Here is a 17,750-nt window from a genome sequence, read left to right as displayed (position 1 = left end):
AAAGATCCATGGGCCTTGTTGCCGGATGCAGACCAGAGACCTCAAGCAGGCATCTTAACCACTAAGTGCCGGGCTCCTCTGCATTCCTGGTTAGAGCTTTAACCTCAACCCTAACAGCAATGCAGCACAGAACACTGCCCGCTACTCTGGCATCCGATAACATTTTTAAAAACACGTTTCAACAAAAATACATGTTTGCATTCCTATTTCCTTCGCATTGACTCTCACTATATTTTTATTTAATATAACTCCAGTCAGACAAAACTCTACTTTTTTTTTTTGAATGCATATTTAGTTCTTAAAAAGGTGTTTTACAAAGTGGGGACATCCCTGCAATGTCGTTTTTTCAGGAGTTACTATCTTTGTGGGGACATTTTCTCAAATTTTGACTGCACAGTGATAGTAATACCTGCCCCCCCCCCCCCCCCCCCTACACACACACAGAAAACACAGATAGATAGATAGATAGATAGATAGATAGATCATTAGCAAAGCTTTTGTTCTGCGGCTGATCAGTGAAATTGTCTATTTCCTATTTTGGAGTTTCTCTTCAGTGTATCCTCACTCACTGGTGTTAATGAGTTTGTTAATAGTATTTAGAAAGCGGCACACAGCTTCAGGATCTGTACACCTAGGGACTGCTGTTAAGATCTTTTTTTGCCTTTGTCTTGAGGGCTGTGTTTGAAGTGAACAGAGGGTCTGATGACTGCTTCTGCCTAATGATCCAAAGTGATACTCTGTTTTATGTTCATTATTTGTCCTGGGGCTGCTTGTGTTATACTTGTTCTCATGAGAACTGTTATTAGCACATCCTTTTAATTTGGGTACATATTCTGATGCCCATAAAGTAAAAAATGACACGTTCTCTATTGCATGTTTAAACTGAGATTGAGGTTTTACGAGGCAGTTATTTCACAGAATGTACTGTACAGAATCATGAGACTGGGAGTTGGTGAGACAGAGAAATTAGCCCTTTCATATGTTAGAATATCAAAGAGGCAGCATCATACACTAGACAGAGCTCACACTACAGTATTTTTCCACAGAATAATAATGTGCGGGTGTAGGAAATGAATTTCGATTTTGCCGTGGCCTGTTTTTTAAACCCAGTAACACTTCGCAACCCTGTTATTATCTAATGGATCTGAACTGATTTTACTGAAATTTAAAGTAAAGCAACTTCTTGCTGTGTCTCAGAACAATGCAGGACTTACTAACAATGTCGACCCAAGGGACTTTTTCTACCTGAAAAAGAAACTTGGACCAGGGCTCAGAAATGCAGATTAGATAAAGGGGCGTTCAGAACACAAAGTAGGAGGCAGTTTTACACATTAGACTGCACTGCGTCCCAATAACAAGCTATTGTAAACACTTTCTCTTCTGTTGTGGCTCATTGTGGTCTCATACAGCAAGTATGAATTGTGGGTAACACTAAGTAGTTATTTCATGCGCATTAAGGGAAATGTTATGAAGTCATGAAAAGTGTCATGAACTCATGCTTGTGGCTTTTGAATTCAATGGGAATTTCATTTGAAATCAGTAGGACATCATGTGTTAGTTACATTGGAATTACAGACACTTCTTTCAAAGTTTATCAGATTTTGTATAGGAGTGATAAGGCTGGTGTTTGAGTAGGCACCTGGAAATGTTGTTTTCACACTTCTGTGTAAAAATGTACAGTGGAATGGATGAAGTAAAGCATAGTGAAGTCATGGCACAGCACTGTTGCCACTGGAGATCACAACAAGCCCCAATCTATAAAATGGGTTATTGGTTACTGAGTTCCCAAGTAATAAAACCTGTCCTAGATGGGGTTCGACCTGTTGTCTAAAGCTAAGGGAACATGTCGCTTTTATAAAGACTTCCTAAGCCATTTTAATTTAAGTTTGATGATGAGTTGTCGGGTTACAAAACAGTACTGTATCCATTGTGAGTGAATCGCTATCGGTGCCAAGAAGGTGTTTTTTTTTTTTTTAAGAGAAGTTCCTTTTCCTTTAGCCGGAGCATTTACAATGGTGAAAAATCACTTTCACCACAAGAGTGTTCTCATAGGTGAAGTGTTCCCTTAGGAGGTCTTCCCATACATGGAGACTACTGTATACAGTACTTCTCCAGATGCTGGGGCTGGTTGCTTTCATTAAGCATTAACAAGCCAAGTATAATAGAAGCATAGGCTTGCAATGTAATTATCTTTACATTAATGCACTGTGAACGTAGCCCAGTAAATCATACCTAGTCCCTACCAAAATGTCCTCTTTAATTTCCAGTATCTTTCAGCACACCCTTGAATGGACCTTAGGTGCACATGCTTGGAATCAAACAGATCCTCTCTTTAAATCTCGGATTGTGGATCTAGGACACAGCAGATGTCTACTTTTATTTTCTTCCTATTCTGTTTTTGCTTTTTTTACAATACCCATTGTATATTGTCCAGACATTAGGTCTCCGTGCACTTGTAAACTATTCCCTCAACCCCCAAGCAATTAGGCAATATTGATATTTATCAGTTCAACTTTAGGCAAAAAACAAAACAAACAACAAAAAAAAAACTAGCTACTATATAACAAGCATTGTTTTATTCATTGTTTAAGATGATTATATGGGATTGTATCTTTTTTTCCTTCTTTATCTTCTCCTTTCTGTGGAGAACTATAAACTTGGTGACTGCAGTGTAGTCTTTTTGAGGATAGCTTTGGGTGTGATGTGTCTGTTTTCATGGCTTTTGCTAATCCAGCTTCCCAAGGAGAAATTACAATGATACATTAGGCCCATGGGAAAGGCGCAGGAACTGTGAAATTGCTGCAAACTCCCATTAAATCTAATCACCTTACATGTAGCCTCACACACTGCTTGATTAGACTCCTCTGTGCACTGGGCTAGTTGGTGGTTTCCTGAGCCAGGAATTACCATTGGAACTGCACCAGGAAGTCCGCTCTGTCCGTCCTCGTATCGAGTTACACGCTTGTTTTGTGGCTCTTTTCTCGTATTTAATGCAATTCTGGATCCTGTTTGGGGAAAATAACACGCTCTTTTTTGTCTTGTTAAACCGTAAAGCCATCAATTTGCAGTTGTCAAATCAGCGTAATTTCACTCCAGTTTTTCTATTAAATGTTTTGGTTAAAAATAGATTTCACACACAGCGCTATATGATTACTACCTTTAAAAAATCTGCTTTCTGGAATGGGGTGGCTTTGGCACAGATGGGCTGCACCAGTCTAACAGTGCTGGGGCTGTAACCACAGCACTCCAGACTGATTCATGTGTGGTTTGGGCAGGCTATTTGAATATGTGAACAGATCCTGATCCCGCCACCGTACATCTCAATGTTCATTCTGCTGGTGGCTTTCTTTAAAAGGCAGTTCGTTGACCCCTTATTGGCATCAATAAGTACAATCAAAACAAGCTTATGAATTTAACGACATCAGTATTTGAATCTGACTGTTCAAATCATTAAAACAAAAACCCAGGAAACACTGAGCTCCAGTCACAAGCGAGCTCCAGACTTGGTGGGACAGTTGACCACCACATGCATTCACCAGCCCAGCTATTGAATCAGACAGAAGCAGAACAATACTGTTTTAGAAATGAGATGTTGCATTTCAGTTTGCCACGTTCTAGTTTTATAGTTATGGCTGAAGCAGGGCTCTTAATTGTTTATGGTTGAATACATCTGTTATATTATCCTGCTTTACAAAAACTGCTTTATTATGGGTGTATATACATATATTGAATTACATACCGAATTGTAGTTTTCCATATACTTAATGAAAAACAGCAACAAAAAAAAAATTGACGTTTTGAAATGTAACATAAAATACTGTACTACTTATAGCTTCCAGTAGTCTCTTGTAATACAGGAATACTGTATGTGTGTACACAGTGAGACTTGACAATTGCAGCTGGTCTTCTCACAAAGAATAAATATAAGAAATCAGTCAGTCAATCAATCAATCAGTCAGTCAATCTGTCAGTACATTTGTTAAGTGGACCCGGTTCCTGTGAAGAGTCTGAGGGGTCAGAGAGCGTGAGTAGGGCTGCCAATCCTTTGTTTTGTTGCTGTAGACTAACACTGCCTCCTGCCCTGCGGCTGCTCAACAAAACCCTTCAAGTGAGGGCCAAGTGCTTCAGTGCACGCTGTGTGTTTGAGCAGCAACATCTAGTGCAGTCTCTGAGCTTAACGTCATTCCACCTTCACCTCACACTCTACACATACCATCCCGCCTTCACCACACACTCTACACACACCATCCCGCCTTCACCACACACTCTACACACACCATCCCGCCTTCACCACACACTCTACACACACCATCCCGCCTTCACCACACACTCTACACACACCATCCCACCTTCACCACACACACTACACACACCATCCCACCTTCACCACACACTCTACACACACCATCCCACCTTCACCACACACTCTACACACACCATCCCACCTTCACCACACACTCTACACACACCATCCCACCTTCACCACACACTCTACACACACCATCCCACCTTCACCACACACTCTACACACACCATCCCACCTTCACCACACACTCTACACACACCATCCCACCTTCACCACACACTCTACACACACCATCCCGCCTTCACCACACACTCTACACACACCATCCCGCCTTCACCACACACTCTACACACACCATCCCGCCTTCACCACACACTCTACACACACCATCCCGCCTTCACCACACACTTACACACACCATCCCGCCTTCACCACACACTCTACACACACCATCCCGCCTTCACCACACACTCTACACACACCATCCCGCCTTCACCACACACTCTACACACACCATCCCGCCTTGAAAGGGGGGGAATATCATTTAAGAGAGAGTCATTCAGCCAGTGTTCAGTGTTGGAGGGTGAAGGCTGTGCCTTTTTTTTTACCAGGAAGTATTACTTAACAATTTGTGGAATGAACAGCTGGATAGAGCAGTTGTGGCATGTCATATTAACACTCTCTCTGTTCTCCCATAGTGATCTCAGCATGAACAACATCACCCAACTGCCCGTGAGTGCCCTTTTTAACCTCCACTTCCTAGAAGAGCTGTAAGTATTGCTGCTGCGCCTGGTGGGACAGGGGGAGAATGGTGGGCATGAGGAAAAACAAAACAAAAACGAGACGCATCACATTCCTATTTTTATACTGCATACTTGTTGTGGGAACCAGATAAAACAGAGCAGGAAGGCTGGCACTTGGCACAGGAGAAAATAGGTACTGAGATACCACGGGGCAAGGGTTAACAAGACAATATGCCAAACATATTTAAAACATTATAAATTTATGGGCTGGATTGTTTTGTGGGAATTTTGTAAACAAAATGCAGGATATTACATTTTGGAATGTTGCTCTTATTTTATTTAAATACGCTGCACATTCTAGAATCGAAAGCAACAAAAAAAAATGCTAACAGCAGAAGCAGCATCAATTGAATCCACATTTTCAAATGACTACTTCTTTGTAATCTCAAGTGTTGCACATTTGCTATCCGCAGCACACGCGCACACACACACGCTTCACAAAGCGGGGGAAATGTTTCAGACACACATTCCAAAGCTAACGAACCGGCCTCGGGAATAAAAATAAAAAAATAAACTGGACGCTTGTAGTCACAGTTCCATTGGCACTTAGAAGTTATCAAGATTTGGCACACCGCTGAATATCTACTTAAGATGATATTTGACAGCTTTACTGTAACTGTGGGCCTCCCTACTTCTAAACACATCTGAATTGACCTGAAATCCCTATACATGATTAAAAATGTAAGGGAAGCATCAGCTTTGAGCTGGGATAGGGCCATATAAATGGTTTCTGGCTTGTGTATTCAAAATATCAAATCAAATAATCAACTGATTTCTGTTTTTAATTTGGTTTTCCCTTGATTGGCAAGGGAAGCACTGTATGCATTGGAGATTCCCATGCACTAACATGGGATGATACTTGGTACATACTGTACAGCATGTACAGTGCATTCTTAAACTCTGGCTTTAGGATGACATACATTGGCAACTGCTGCCTCTGGGGTTTTATTTTTGACATTTTCTTTGAGATTCTATTTACCACGCTGTAGCTGCCTTGAATTTGAACTATTGTTTACCATCTTCTCCAAACCTTTCACTGACTTTCCTTTACTGAGTAAATAGACTTTGATTTGACAGAATGATATGATTCAATTTCACTGCAATTGATTCCAGTGTGTATTGCATTGGTTACCGTTGTCAAAAAATGAAAGTGTTACTTCTATAGCTGCTGAAAAACAATGGCAGCACAATGGTATAAAGCAATTTACGTTCCCTACCATAACCATCGTGCTATCATCAAATCAGTAATAAAGAATTACCACCATGGTGCTTTGCATTGCACTGATTATCATTTGGTTAACAATCGGATGCATTTTTGCATAAGCCAAGATCAGTACAGGAAGATGTATGTGTGACACGATGGCTCGTGTGGTGACATCAGGCCAGGAAGAAATGGACACAGAATGCTGAGTGAATGCATTGTTGCGCCGGTTTATTGTAAATCAAAAGGGTTAAGAATTGAAACACTGCACACAAAATAAAACGGCATGATGGCCAAAACAGACCGACAAGACGAACACTAGAAATACTAAATAAAACAAGTATTGCGCTGGTGTAAAACCAGCACCAATACGCATTGTAATTATATGTTTTTAAAGCTTACTCCCGACTTTCTCTCCCATTCTCTCCACACTGAGCAACCAGCCATGAGTGAGCGATTCACGCCTCTATATATGCAGCTGTGCCGGGATTCAATTGCTAATTAATCATTCACGTGAACCCCGGCACGTGAATTAATTTGTGCAATCCACGTGCCCACAAGTGATTGTGCAATCTCTATGCCTAAATACAAATATACATTTTAAATCGCTCATCCTACATAGCCCACATTATACTCCATGCACCAATATGTACACACCACATAAAACATAAAACACAAAATACACGCAGGGGCAGGGCATTCCACCACACAGCCAAAGATACAAAAGGTGGCAGTTTTTCTGGACATATTCGGTTTCCTTTTAAAATGTGTGTTAACAGGCAAAGAAAGAATGCTTTCAGGCTCTTTCTTTTTAACTTCAGACCCCATTGTTCATGAACCAAAGGCAGGTGATTTTGTCCCAGACTGGAATAAAGTACAGCAGGGGACCCAGAAGCTTTGTTCTACATTGATTAGGAGGCTGTAAGAATCCTTTTTGCCTTGCATAGTTTCAAATAACAACCTGTCCTTAAAAATTAGATTTAAGCTTTAAAAGAAGTGCAGTTCAATTGTATGCTTTACATAGGTGCACCATGGCAAAGCTGTATGCGTATGGTGCCTACATCTACCACAACACTGACAACAAGTGGTAGGGCCACTCTGGACCTCCAGGGTGGCACTGGTTCAAAGTTTTTTTCTCAAATTGTGTATTTCAATCATGATGTGCAACAGGGAGATGAAGCTTTTGTATATTACAGAATAAATGTCATAGATTAGAAATGAATAATGTAATAAACAGCTCATTTACACAAAAATGTGCACTGCTGTACCAGTGTGTGCGGTCTGGGATCGTCCCAGGCTGTCCTCGAAGGGTGCATTGTTGTCTTTAATTTGTAGGTTCTGCTTATGAGACTTTGTCGTGGAGCAGACACCACCGGGCCTGTGGCACATTGTTAATTGTTCCACAGCAGAGAAAAGACAGGCCCCATTGATAATGCAAGGAAATGTAGGAACAATCAACTCCTTCAATCATAATCTCTAGAAAGTGTTTTATAGGGAAATTAGTCATTTCCAACATGTCCCATCTGTAGCTCGTTCCAGCTTATTAACATCCGAACAGCTTTGCAGAGAGTGCATTTCCATCTGTATGACAGGCAGACAACTTACTCTGCAGTCAAGAGTACAGTAATCGGAAGAGGAAGCTTGCCTCTCACTTTTTTAATGGAATACACAAATGTGACACAATCAGCTCAGAATTGCAATGCAGGCTAGCAGGCAGTCCAGCAAATTGCAGGTTACAGACAGACAACCCATACAGCCTTTCAATCCAAAATATGGGTTCTACAGTATGTGTTGGAGGAGTGTCATATTCCATTTGTCACAAGTGGTACTAACGAGTCCTTTGCACAGGCCCCAAATTTCATGCCCTTTGAGGTCACTGAGAGCCTTCTGCTTTCCAAGCCACTGCTATTAATAGTATACCTTCCTGTCTAGGACAGGTCGAGCAGAGTAGTGTCCAATACAGCAATAGGACAGGGAAGTCTTTCTTACTGACATTGACATCTACCTAAATTGCTCTTTTACTTTAACTCATATCTGATGTTTGGCTTGTAAAAATAGCTGGTGCTGTTAGAGTGCTTATTTATTTTTAAAGGATACAAACTTCAGCAAGAGGTCAGCGTGGTAATGTATTATTTTTAAAGTTATTTTACAGGGTTCTTAGCATGGAGTCCGAACACTGACTTTTACAGCCTACAATATTAAACATTTCAGGTGTTACATTTAAAAGAACACATGGGACCATATGGAACAGTTTTCAAGCAGTTCTTGTCAAAGTGGGCAGCAGTTGTGTCTAGAGTAACATGACTAATTACATGATTTAATGACACTGTGCATTTCCTCAGCTCGGAGAAACAGAAGGCAAAGTCACCTTTTAAGTTTCTTGTGGCAAGCACTGCCTTATAAGAACTAATAGTCTCTCTAGCCTTCTCCAACTGCTGGTGTTATACTGCAGCCTTTGGCTTTTTGTTTCCTGACTTTTTACACATTGACTGGATCCTGATCAGAACCCAATTACCACTGCCCTTGACTAACCCTTATTTTGCCTCTGAGACCAATAATAATAATGAGCTTATGTGGCACAATGCTTTACCCAAGCTTACTGATACAGTACAGTGCAATAGACACTGCTGGCCCTGCTAAGAAAACGTAAAGGACTGTTTAAAGGAATGCTTTGTTAATTAAGTAAAGTTAACGATATGCTTTCGAGAGGGTTGGTTTATTCTCATTTTTTTAAAGCACTGTGCAACTTTAAGATAGGGTTTCTAATATAAGTTAACACGCTTCGTGTAGGATGTGTTCTCTTGGAGAAGAGATGTGTCAGTCTGTTTGAGAGGACGCCACACATATTGCATTACCTTCAGTCACACACACACAAAACAATATTGGAGCAGAAGAACGTGTTTCAATTTTGCGAAGCTTACAGTAATCTACTTAACTTTTTTTTTTAAAATTTTACGCTGTGTGGTTGTAACCACTTCAACGAATGCAAAGAAAGAAAAAGAAAGAAAGAAAGAATAGTTGCTTGAGATATAATTCAAGAGTAAACTTGTCAAACTAGTGGCAGCAGAGCAAAGAAATATATTTAACACCTTTATTTTTACAGTTCAGCGCTTGGTGTTTAACCAGATGTGTATTTTTGTTTGTTATTATATCTTTCAAATGTTTACTAGACCGTGGGAGGTGCTGTTACACACTGCAGTGCCACATGTAACTTTGCCGGAGGACATAAACGTGTAATGTGAAAATGGCATTTTCCTGGATCTCAGTCTTAGGGATAGCCTTCTTGAGATGCTATTCTGCATTACTGTGCCACAAACCTAAGGGCTGCCAAAGAGTTGTCTTTGGGGTTGTTCTCCACAGTCTCAAGACACTGAATATAGATAAACATTCTTATGTTCTTTAGTAAAATTGACAGAAAAACTTTTACCTTGCAGTAACCTAATTCTGCCGCATGGCTTTCGTAGTTTTCATATCTCTGTTTCTACTGTTGTATTATCTATTATTTCTAAAGGACTCTTGTTTAATCCACAGCTTTATTTCCTCTGAATTGTCCTGCAATACAGATTTACAATGATGTACAATGTTAGTAACAGAAGTTTGGTTTAAGTTCTAATAGTAAACCAGGGTCATAGCTCCGGCTACTTGGTTTGATTGTGAAGACAAAACTTTCCCTGTTATAAGACAGTAATTAAAAATGTGAACTTGGTTATAATGCAACAACATGCTGAATTACAAAATGAAAAATGTTGGCACTTGTTATCGTCTTCTGTTATTACACTATTTACACATGGTTAAATAATTAATAAAAAAAAAAGACTCATTTCAAAACAAAACCCTTACAAAGCTAATCAGTATTTAACTAAATGCAGAAAATATAGCTAGCCAACTTAAAAAAAGGAAGCCCTCTGTTAGTCCTGGTCTACATTCTGCACCCTGGCCACAGCCTGGACTGAGACACCCCCTGAGAAAGCCATTGCAGCAAACCCTAATGCCTTCATCAGCACTGCCAGTCAAGCAGATTTGAGGTGTACATGTTTTTTTTTTATACACAGGAGTTTATAATGAGTCTGTGCCAAAACAAATTAATTGAATGCATTACTGCTCGTAGACTCGAACCAACGTTGATGAGCTTTAATACTTAACAGGTTCCTATCAAAATATCTGTTTGTTTTTCTTTCTTTGACGGGTCGTGCTAATGCCCAGTTTTCTAGGTGTGATGTTTTGCCATGGAGTCCACAACGTAAATGTGTGACTCGGCTGGGATTCAAACCCAGGCTCTCCTGGCTGTGTACAGCACTCATCTTCAGCATTTCAGCAGCCACTGCAGGTCACACTGGGACACATGTTTGTAATCTTAGAAAAACAAGGTGTTTCATTTGAGAAAAGCATTTGTTCTTAGTTTCTGTTTTTCCTTAAAAAAAAAAAAAAAAAAAAAATATATATATATATATATATATATATATATATATATATATATATATATATATATATAATATATATAGATATATGCTATAGTGTCGGGGGACAGCCCCTGATAAGACAGGGTTGTGTCAAATTATCTGTAAGCACACCTGGCAGTTTATTTTCTGGGGGAAAAAAACAAAAAACAAAAAAAAACTCCGATATTTGCTGTCCTCGGGTTAGGTGTCGACATTTATCCTGATACCAAAATAAACCTGTGAATGCTTTTAATTTTAAAGGCATTTTATCCCTGAAAAAAGAAACAGCTGGAACAGTGTTTGTGAGCTGAGTAACAACAAACACAACACAGAAGTGAGTATACGAGCGATTGTACCAATCCAATACTAAATTACTGTGTCAACAAATAATCAGATTTTCTGCAAAGGAAAAACAAATATTATGATGAGTTTTAAATACAACAATAGAAGAGTATTTGTAGAGTATTAAATAGAGCATAGAGTAGAGTATTAAATACAATAATAAAAAATATCAAACTCTCTGTCTATACATGACTTCAATACAATAATAGAAAATATCACTCTCTGTCTATACATGACTTCAATACAATAATAGAAAATATCACTCTCTGTCTATACATGACTTCAATACAATAATAGAAACTATCACACTCTCTGTCTATACATGACTTCAATACAATAATAGAAAATATCAAACTCTCTGTCTATACATGACTTCAATACAATAATAGAAAATATCACACTCTGTCTATACATGACTTCAATACAATAATAGAAAATATCAAACCCTCTGTCTATACATGACTTCAATACAATAATAGAAACTATCACACTCTGTCTATACATGACTTACTTCCTTGGTGATGTGTTTGCTGTAGAAGATTAGAGGAAATGCATTTTTTTTAATTCATGTTCTGGCACCTATTGTTAGGCTATATTTGTATTGCCTGTCTTCTCTGCAGAATTAAAACCACATGACGAGAAATGTATTCCCTTTGTTTTTTTCTCCTCCCCTACAGGCGTCTTGCAGGAAATGACTTGACACACATCCCTAAGGGAGCCCTGTCTGGCCTTTTCAATCTTAAAGTGCTGTAAGTAAAGCCTGTGCTGTTTAATAGGTCTCCTGTTTCCATTCAGCAGAACACTGGGGGTGTGGGAGGGCCGGGCTGATGGGGTTCCATTAGAAAAGGCAACGTCAAGGCGCTCAAGTCCTGGACTCTATCATATTAGGGAGGAAGTCTTGACTGGGGGCGAATACTGCTTGATAAAGGTAAGGGATTTCCTTGCAGATTAAGAAAGAAAGTGAAAATGCATATAACGTGAAAAAATAAAATTCAAAAGGAATGGGACTGGGAAATTCCTAGGCTAGTCTGTTTCACATTTATTTGTTATTTTGAGTAAATCTGTGGCATCAAAACTATCCCATCACTGCCAGTAAATCACATCTTTATTAATAATAACAGACAGCTGCTTGGCCAGAAATGCCGCAATCTTGTCATTTAGGGAGTTGTTAAGCCTAGCACAGACTCTCTGTGCAGTCAGAATCAAGACACTCACAGTTGAAGCACTTCTGTTAAAGTTAGGCACTGGCTACTCCATGCCAAAGACTGGCTCGTGAGAGCTTCTGTATAGATTGTGTTGCCTGAAGAACACTGATCAATCGCAGAATTCTAGAGTACACTTTCAATATTTACAACATTTAACTTCCAGAATCAAACATATGTAGCGGGTAGGGTGTTTATTTATTTATTTATTTATTTATTTATTAATTTATTTATTTATTTATTTTTTAACATGACATATCAACCAAATTGCAAAGTGGACAGCACTGACTTATTGTATTGTATTGGGAGAATATGTATGGGGCCAGATCAGTCACTGTGCCCTTTACATATTCTGTAAGTCTATCCACAGTGTGGCTTTATTAAAATTTATTTGCTTCTGTTTTTGTTTGCTATTAAACAGCACTAAGGTTACGATACGATTGACAAAAATAAGCAGTTTTTATGTAAAACATCAAATTTACGATCAAAACCAAAGTGATCGATTTGCACAAGTTTCCCTTAGGTAGCTCAAGTGCCTCCAGGGGTAAGGCAGGAGACAGACCACAGTATAACAAGCATGAAGGAGGCAGGGTTAGGACACTGAAATCGGGTTCTGTTTCTCAGCTGAGGTTAACTGATCCGCTGCTCAAGCAAGCAGGGGAGTCACAGCTGGCATTATTAGACATCACAATCAACTCACTATTGCATCTGTGGTGCGTGCTCAAGTTCATAGGCGTTTCCCTTCCTACTTATCAAGTGACAGAATAACAGCAGTCAGTAATTACCGTGTCAGTGCATCTCTCAGCTGCAGCAGCCTTGCAAACCGCATGTGCGCAGTGAGCTCCAGTGCAAGCAAAGTCATCTGTGGCGCGGTGTGAAGCAAAGGATTTCCCAGTAGGGAGGCGCTTCACAATCCGGTAAAATGGGCTGCTAACAGCAGGCAGAAGTGCGATCTATATGAAAAGCCTTCATGAAGGGCTCTGTTACGGTTCCTACCTGTTTTAATAAGAAGGAAAGCCTTTGATATCAAGAGCAGCTTGTAATCCTTTACAGTCCTGTCTACCAATAAGCTGTAATAGTTAAATGCACATGCTAAGACTAGAGGTATGTTTGAATTTATTACCACTTGTGATGCGACATCTGGCTTTTCAGTGGGACCCTCATAAAAATAAATGAAACTATTGGTGATGTAAAAAAAAAGTTAAAGAAAAAGCACGTTTCCTCCAAAAGTGTTCTTTTTATGACCTATATATATATATATATAATATATAATATATATAATAATAAACCTTGTAAACCTTGTCTGCATTGACCTCTCAGTACTTCCATTGAAAACAAAATATTACACACAGCTTCAACACTTTACAGAAGATTTAACATAACAAGAATGACCTGCAATGTGTAGTTTTAGAAGAAATACAATTAGATAATGTACAATACAGAAGAGTAAAGGAAAATAAATGGATTAATAGACATACCATGATGCCTGAAGGTTTAAATAGAAATGAATAGGAGATAATTACATCATTAACTATGTACTAAATGACATCATAAACACATTAATAGATTTACATAGAAATAGGTGAGTGTAGTTACCATGACTTCAAAAGCCTTCAAGTACCTCCACTGTTTGTTTTCAAACACACTTTCCCTTGACAAAGGCATGTTAAACATACCAAAACGTTGAGAAGTTAGCTATCTTGAGCAAAAACGAGAGAGAGAGAGAGAGAGAGAGAGAGAGAGAGAGAGAGAGAGAGAGAGAGAGATACTTTTCTGTTTCAGTCATTGCCTCCTGCTGATTTTTTAAAAACTAAACATTGTGGTATTTACATAAATCGGTACCGATGTCATCTAAGGGCAGAGTGCTGCTGAGGGACATGTTAATGGTTACACTCTGGTGTTAAGGGGTAAGTAAGGGGCTTGAAAAATGTTCAAGTTGTGGCTGTTGAGGGAAAACAGGTAACTTTTACAATGCAACTTTTACAAGTTCTGCACTTCGAGGTTGACATAATGAAAACTTCTCATTAAGGGTGTTATTGTTTACCTTTTCTTTCTTCTTATCATGTAGCCGTGCAGCACCTGGCAAGTTAGTATTATTAATGAACTTTTCAAAGAGATAGACCGTATATACAGTTTTAGAAAGTGTCATACCGATATTGAGCCAGTTGTTCCCCAGTTTTGAAAAGGTTCATCCCTCACACTGTACTAACTACCCTGTGTAAGGCAGTTTCAGCTCACATAATGACCTCCGTTTGCTTTAGCGCTTCTTTTCTGCTGATTCCTAATTGACCCTTTCTGTTCAATGTTTTTGTTTTCTATACAGAATGCTACAGAACAATCAGTTAAGACAGGTCCCTAGCGAAGCACTGCAGAATCTCCGTAATCTCCAGTCTCTGTGAGTACCTCAGTAAGATGCTCCTGCTGAAATCAGAGAACCAGACCTTTTCAGCTCGCTCCACAAAGGGAACGCACACCCTGACAGGCAGCATCTCTCTCTAAAAGCCATCGCTGAGAACCGAGAGGCCATCAGTCTCATTTCTGTACTTGCTGTTTGTCATTTATCAGTGTGGATCAGCTGAAAGCAACTCTGTCTTTTAATTATCATCTGAAGTAAGAGGGGTAAAGCTGGGGGGAGGTAGCAGAATGAGTCTAAATAGACTTGGATAGAAAGAAAGCTTACCTTTTGATAACTAAAAAAAAAAAAAAAAGGAGATAAGGGAATTCTATACAGCCTACCTTTCAGGGTAGCCAAGCTGGAATCTATCCCTTGTTTTTTGTCTCCTTTTTTTCGAACACATGCAGAATATCTGACTAAGATCACATTATTCCATAAGCATTCTGCCCAAAGGTAGGCCAAGTGAACAGACAGCCCATTGTTGCAGTTCCAGGTTCTGATGCATGTTGTACAGGGCTTCCTAAATAACATGACAGCTACTCTCATGGTGCCTTTGTTACCTAAATGCTTCCCTCTGTACAAAGCGCAGGAAGAGAAAGACTCTGGGTTCTGTTGTCCAAGTAAGCAAGTGGTATCCAGTGACCATTAAAACACAAGAGTGGCAGTGTTGAATGGGGCGAGCGAAACAGCTGTAAAATAGACTGAGCAGATGAAAGATCCCTGAGGCAGTGCACTAGAGGTACTGTCTGCTGAAAGATGGGTTACTGGATTGAGGGCGTCGAGGATGCCTTTTGTTCTTTCCAAATGATCTTTAGTAATACTGATCTTTGGTTTCCTGTTGTGTTTGGGGGGGGGGGGGGCACAGGTAGGCACAAGGGGTTTAAAGGCTTTCTCTCCAGCGAAGAGGGGAAACATTTGAACTAAATGAACACAGTTATTCAGTGGGATACAATAGCTGTGACTTGCCCTGCTGTTTTATCCGGCTTTCTCACCAGGTGTGACTCGTCAGGTAACTTCTTTTGTAGGGTAAAGAGGTGACTGCAGCGTGAGAATCAGAGCGGTTCAACTGGGAGACTAAGTAGATTACTGGTTAAGTGTCAAATAATTATACAGCTGCTTATATTAAATAAACCTACTTGGTAATTAGCAGGCAACAGTAATCCACACCTTCCATCTCCCAGTACAACTCTGACAATGAGAAATAACCTTTTTTTTTTTTTTTAAATGTCCCATTATTTAAATGAGGTTTATTTGCGGTCTGGCCACGGTGACAGTAAATTCTGCACGCACTGTACTTCACTGTCCAGTATAAGGTCTCTTCACTAATTTATAATTTTTATAAATTATAATTTATAATTTTTATTTAATTTGTCACCTAAAAGCATTTGTAGCCTACCTGTATCTAAATTTCTTGCAGCTGCAACACTGCTTGAAATATAATTGTCCATTAAAAACTGAAAATACCATTCACATATTTGTAGAGTAGTATTGTAAACGTACTTGTCTTCATGATTCTTTCTGGCTCTGATATAACACTGGAATTCCAATGAAAAAACTCTTGTGCTTGATGAAAAACAATCAGACTGAAAATGCATACCTGGCAATGTTAGACACTGCAAAACTATAACCATGATAAACAATGTGCAGCTCTGTTTATAAATACCGCCCAGCAGTTCACATGTTAGGTCGGAGATTGACACTCACCAGCAAACAGAGAAGCTGTGTTTCTGCCAGAAACCTGTGTCAAAATGCTATGTCCCTACAACAAATGTCAACACAAGAAATTACAGAAACTACTACCATGCTGGTGAAGAATGCACAGACCTCCCTGGAAGTGGTAACCTTAACAAAAACAGTTATAACAAGCACAACCCAGAATCCCTATTGATATAAATAATTAGGCATTGTTTTTTAATATTTCACATACTGTCAGTAAAAAGCATTTTCAGTTCTGTTTTGTTATAATACACATTTACCTATGTTTCTTTTGTAATTTTAGTAAGCATTAGGTTATTGCTGGTCTTGTGTGTCTGTAAACTTCTAAAACATAAATCTGATTAAAATACGAATACTTTTCATGGAGCATCCTGTCGCCTGTACAAGCCAGTTAAATACCCAGAGAAATAACATATAACCGATATATTACATTTTTACGATGGAAAATGTTACAAATAAATAAATAAACGTTCTGAAGCTGTAAAGTTATTTTTGGGAGATGGTGATGCACCTGCTTGTGCATTTTGAAACGTTATGCTTTTGTAGTAATATCCTAGGTGTAGAATGAAAAACTTCAGATAAATTCCCTCCAAAGAGAGTCTGGTTAGGAACATCAGAAAGCGCATTCTAGAACCAAAATGCACCTGCAAAAAGAACACTGTAGCAATGAGCAACTGCTTTTCTTAAATATAGCAACCCGCTGAACGACTTCTGGAGGAGTGAGCAGTGATAACAGACACACCACAATGAAAAGCTTGTGGAGAGGCAGTGCAGATGGTCTGAAACTCGGCAAAAGGCAGTCACTTTTTACTCATCCTGAACAAAAGACTACCATAATAAAAGCATAGCAAAGTGTAATAAACTTTAAGCATATTGAAAGCATGGTAAAGGGTAGGTAAGCATTGTAAAGAATAGCGAGGTATGGCAGGTTAATAAACACGGCAAACCAGGCTGAACTATGGTAAATGCATAATATAACCATGTAATATAACCCTGAAGAAAACTGCCAAATATCCAGGAATGATTAACAACACTTCATGATATAATAAACAGATACAGTAGACTATTTTTAAAAGTATTCATTTCATCATGAGAATATACGTGTTCCAACAATAAATAAACTATATTACTTCAAAAGACACTTTCTTGGCAGACTACAAGTAACTGCATAGTGCGGGTGATTGGGTATCACAATATATGCAGCCGTTTATAACGAATCACTTCAGTTTAATACTTGTGTGCGCAGTTTAGTGGTTTTGGCACAGGGTAAGATGACAACACTTTATATATCCACATATAAAAAAATCAATTAGTACATGCTTGGCACAATAATTGCAGTCTATTTA

At 39.1% G+C, this 17,750-nt stretch overlaps 1 protein-coding gene across 1 annotated transcript in view; it reads left to right on the top strand.

Annotated features, from left to right (window-relative positions):
• LOC121320062 (leucine-rich repeat-containing G-protein coupled receptor 5-like) overlaps window positions 1–17,750 on the top strand; it is a 55,524-nt gene that overhangs the window by 20,973 nt on the left and 16,801 nt on the right. The window contains exons 2-4 of the mRNA XM_041258218.1: window positions 5,005–5,076; window positions 11,769–11,840; window positions 14,617–14,688. Of these exons, the coding sequence (XP_041114152.1) occupies window positions 5,005–5,076; window positions 11,769–11,840; window positions 14,617–14,688 (216 nt within the window). The remainder of the gene's footprint in view (window positions 1–5,004; window positions 5,077–11,768; window positions 11,841–14,616; window positions 14,689–17,750) is intronic.

Source organism: Polyodon spathula, chromosome 8 (genome assembly GCF_017654505.1).
Source record: "Polyodon spathula isolate WHYD16114869_AA chromosome 8, ASM1765450v1, whole genome shotgun sequence".
NCBI classification, from domain to species: Eukaryota; Metazoa; Chordata; class Actinopteri; order Acipenseriformes; family Polyodontidae; genus Polyodon; species Polyodon spathula.
The sequence above is the reverse complement of the archived record's forward strand: the minus strand, read 5'-3'. Positions and strand labels throughout refer to the sequence as shown.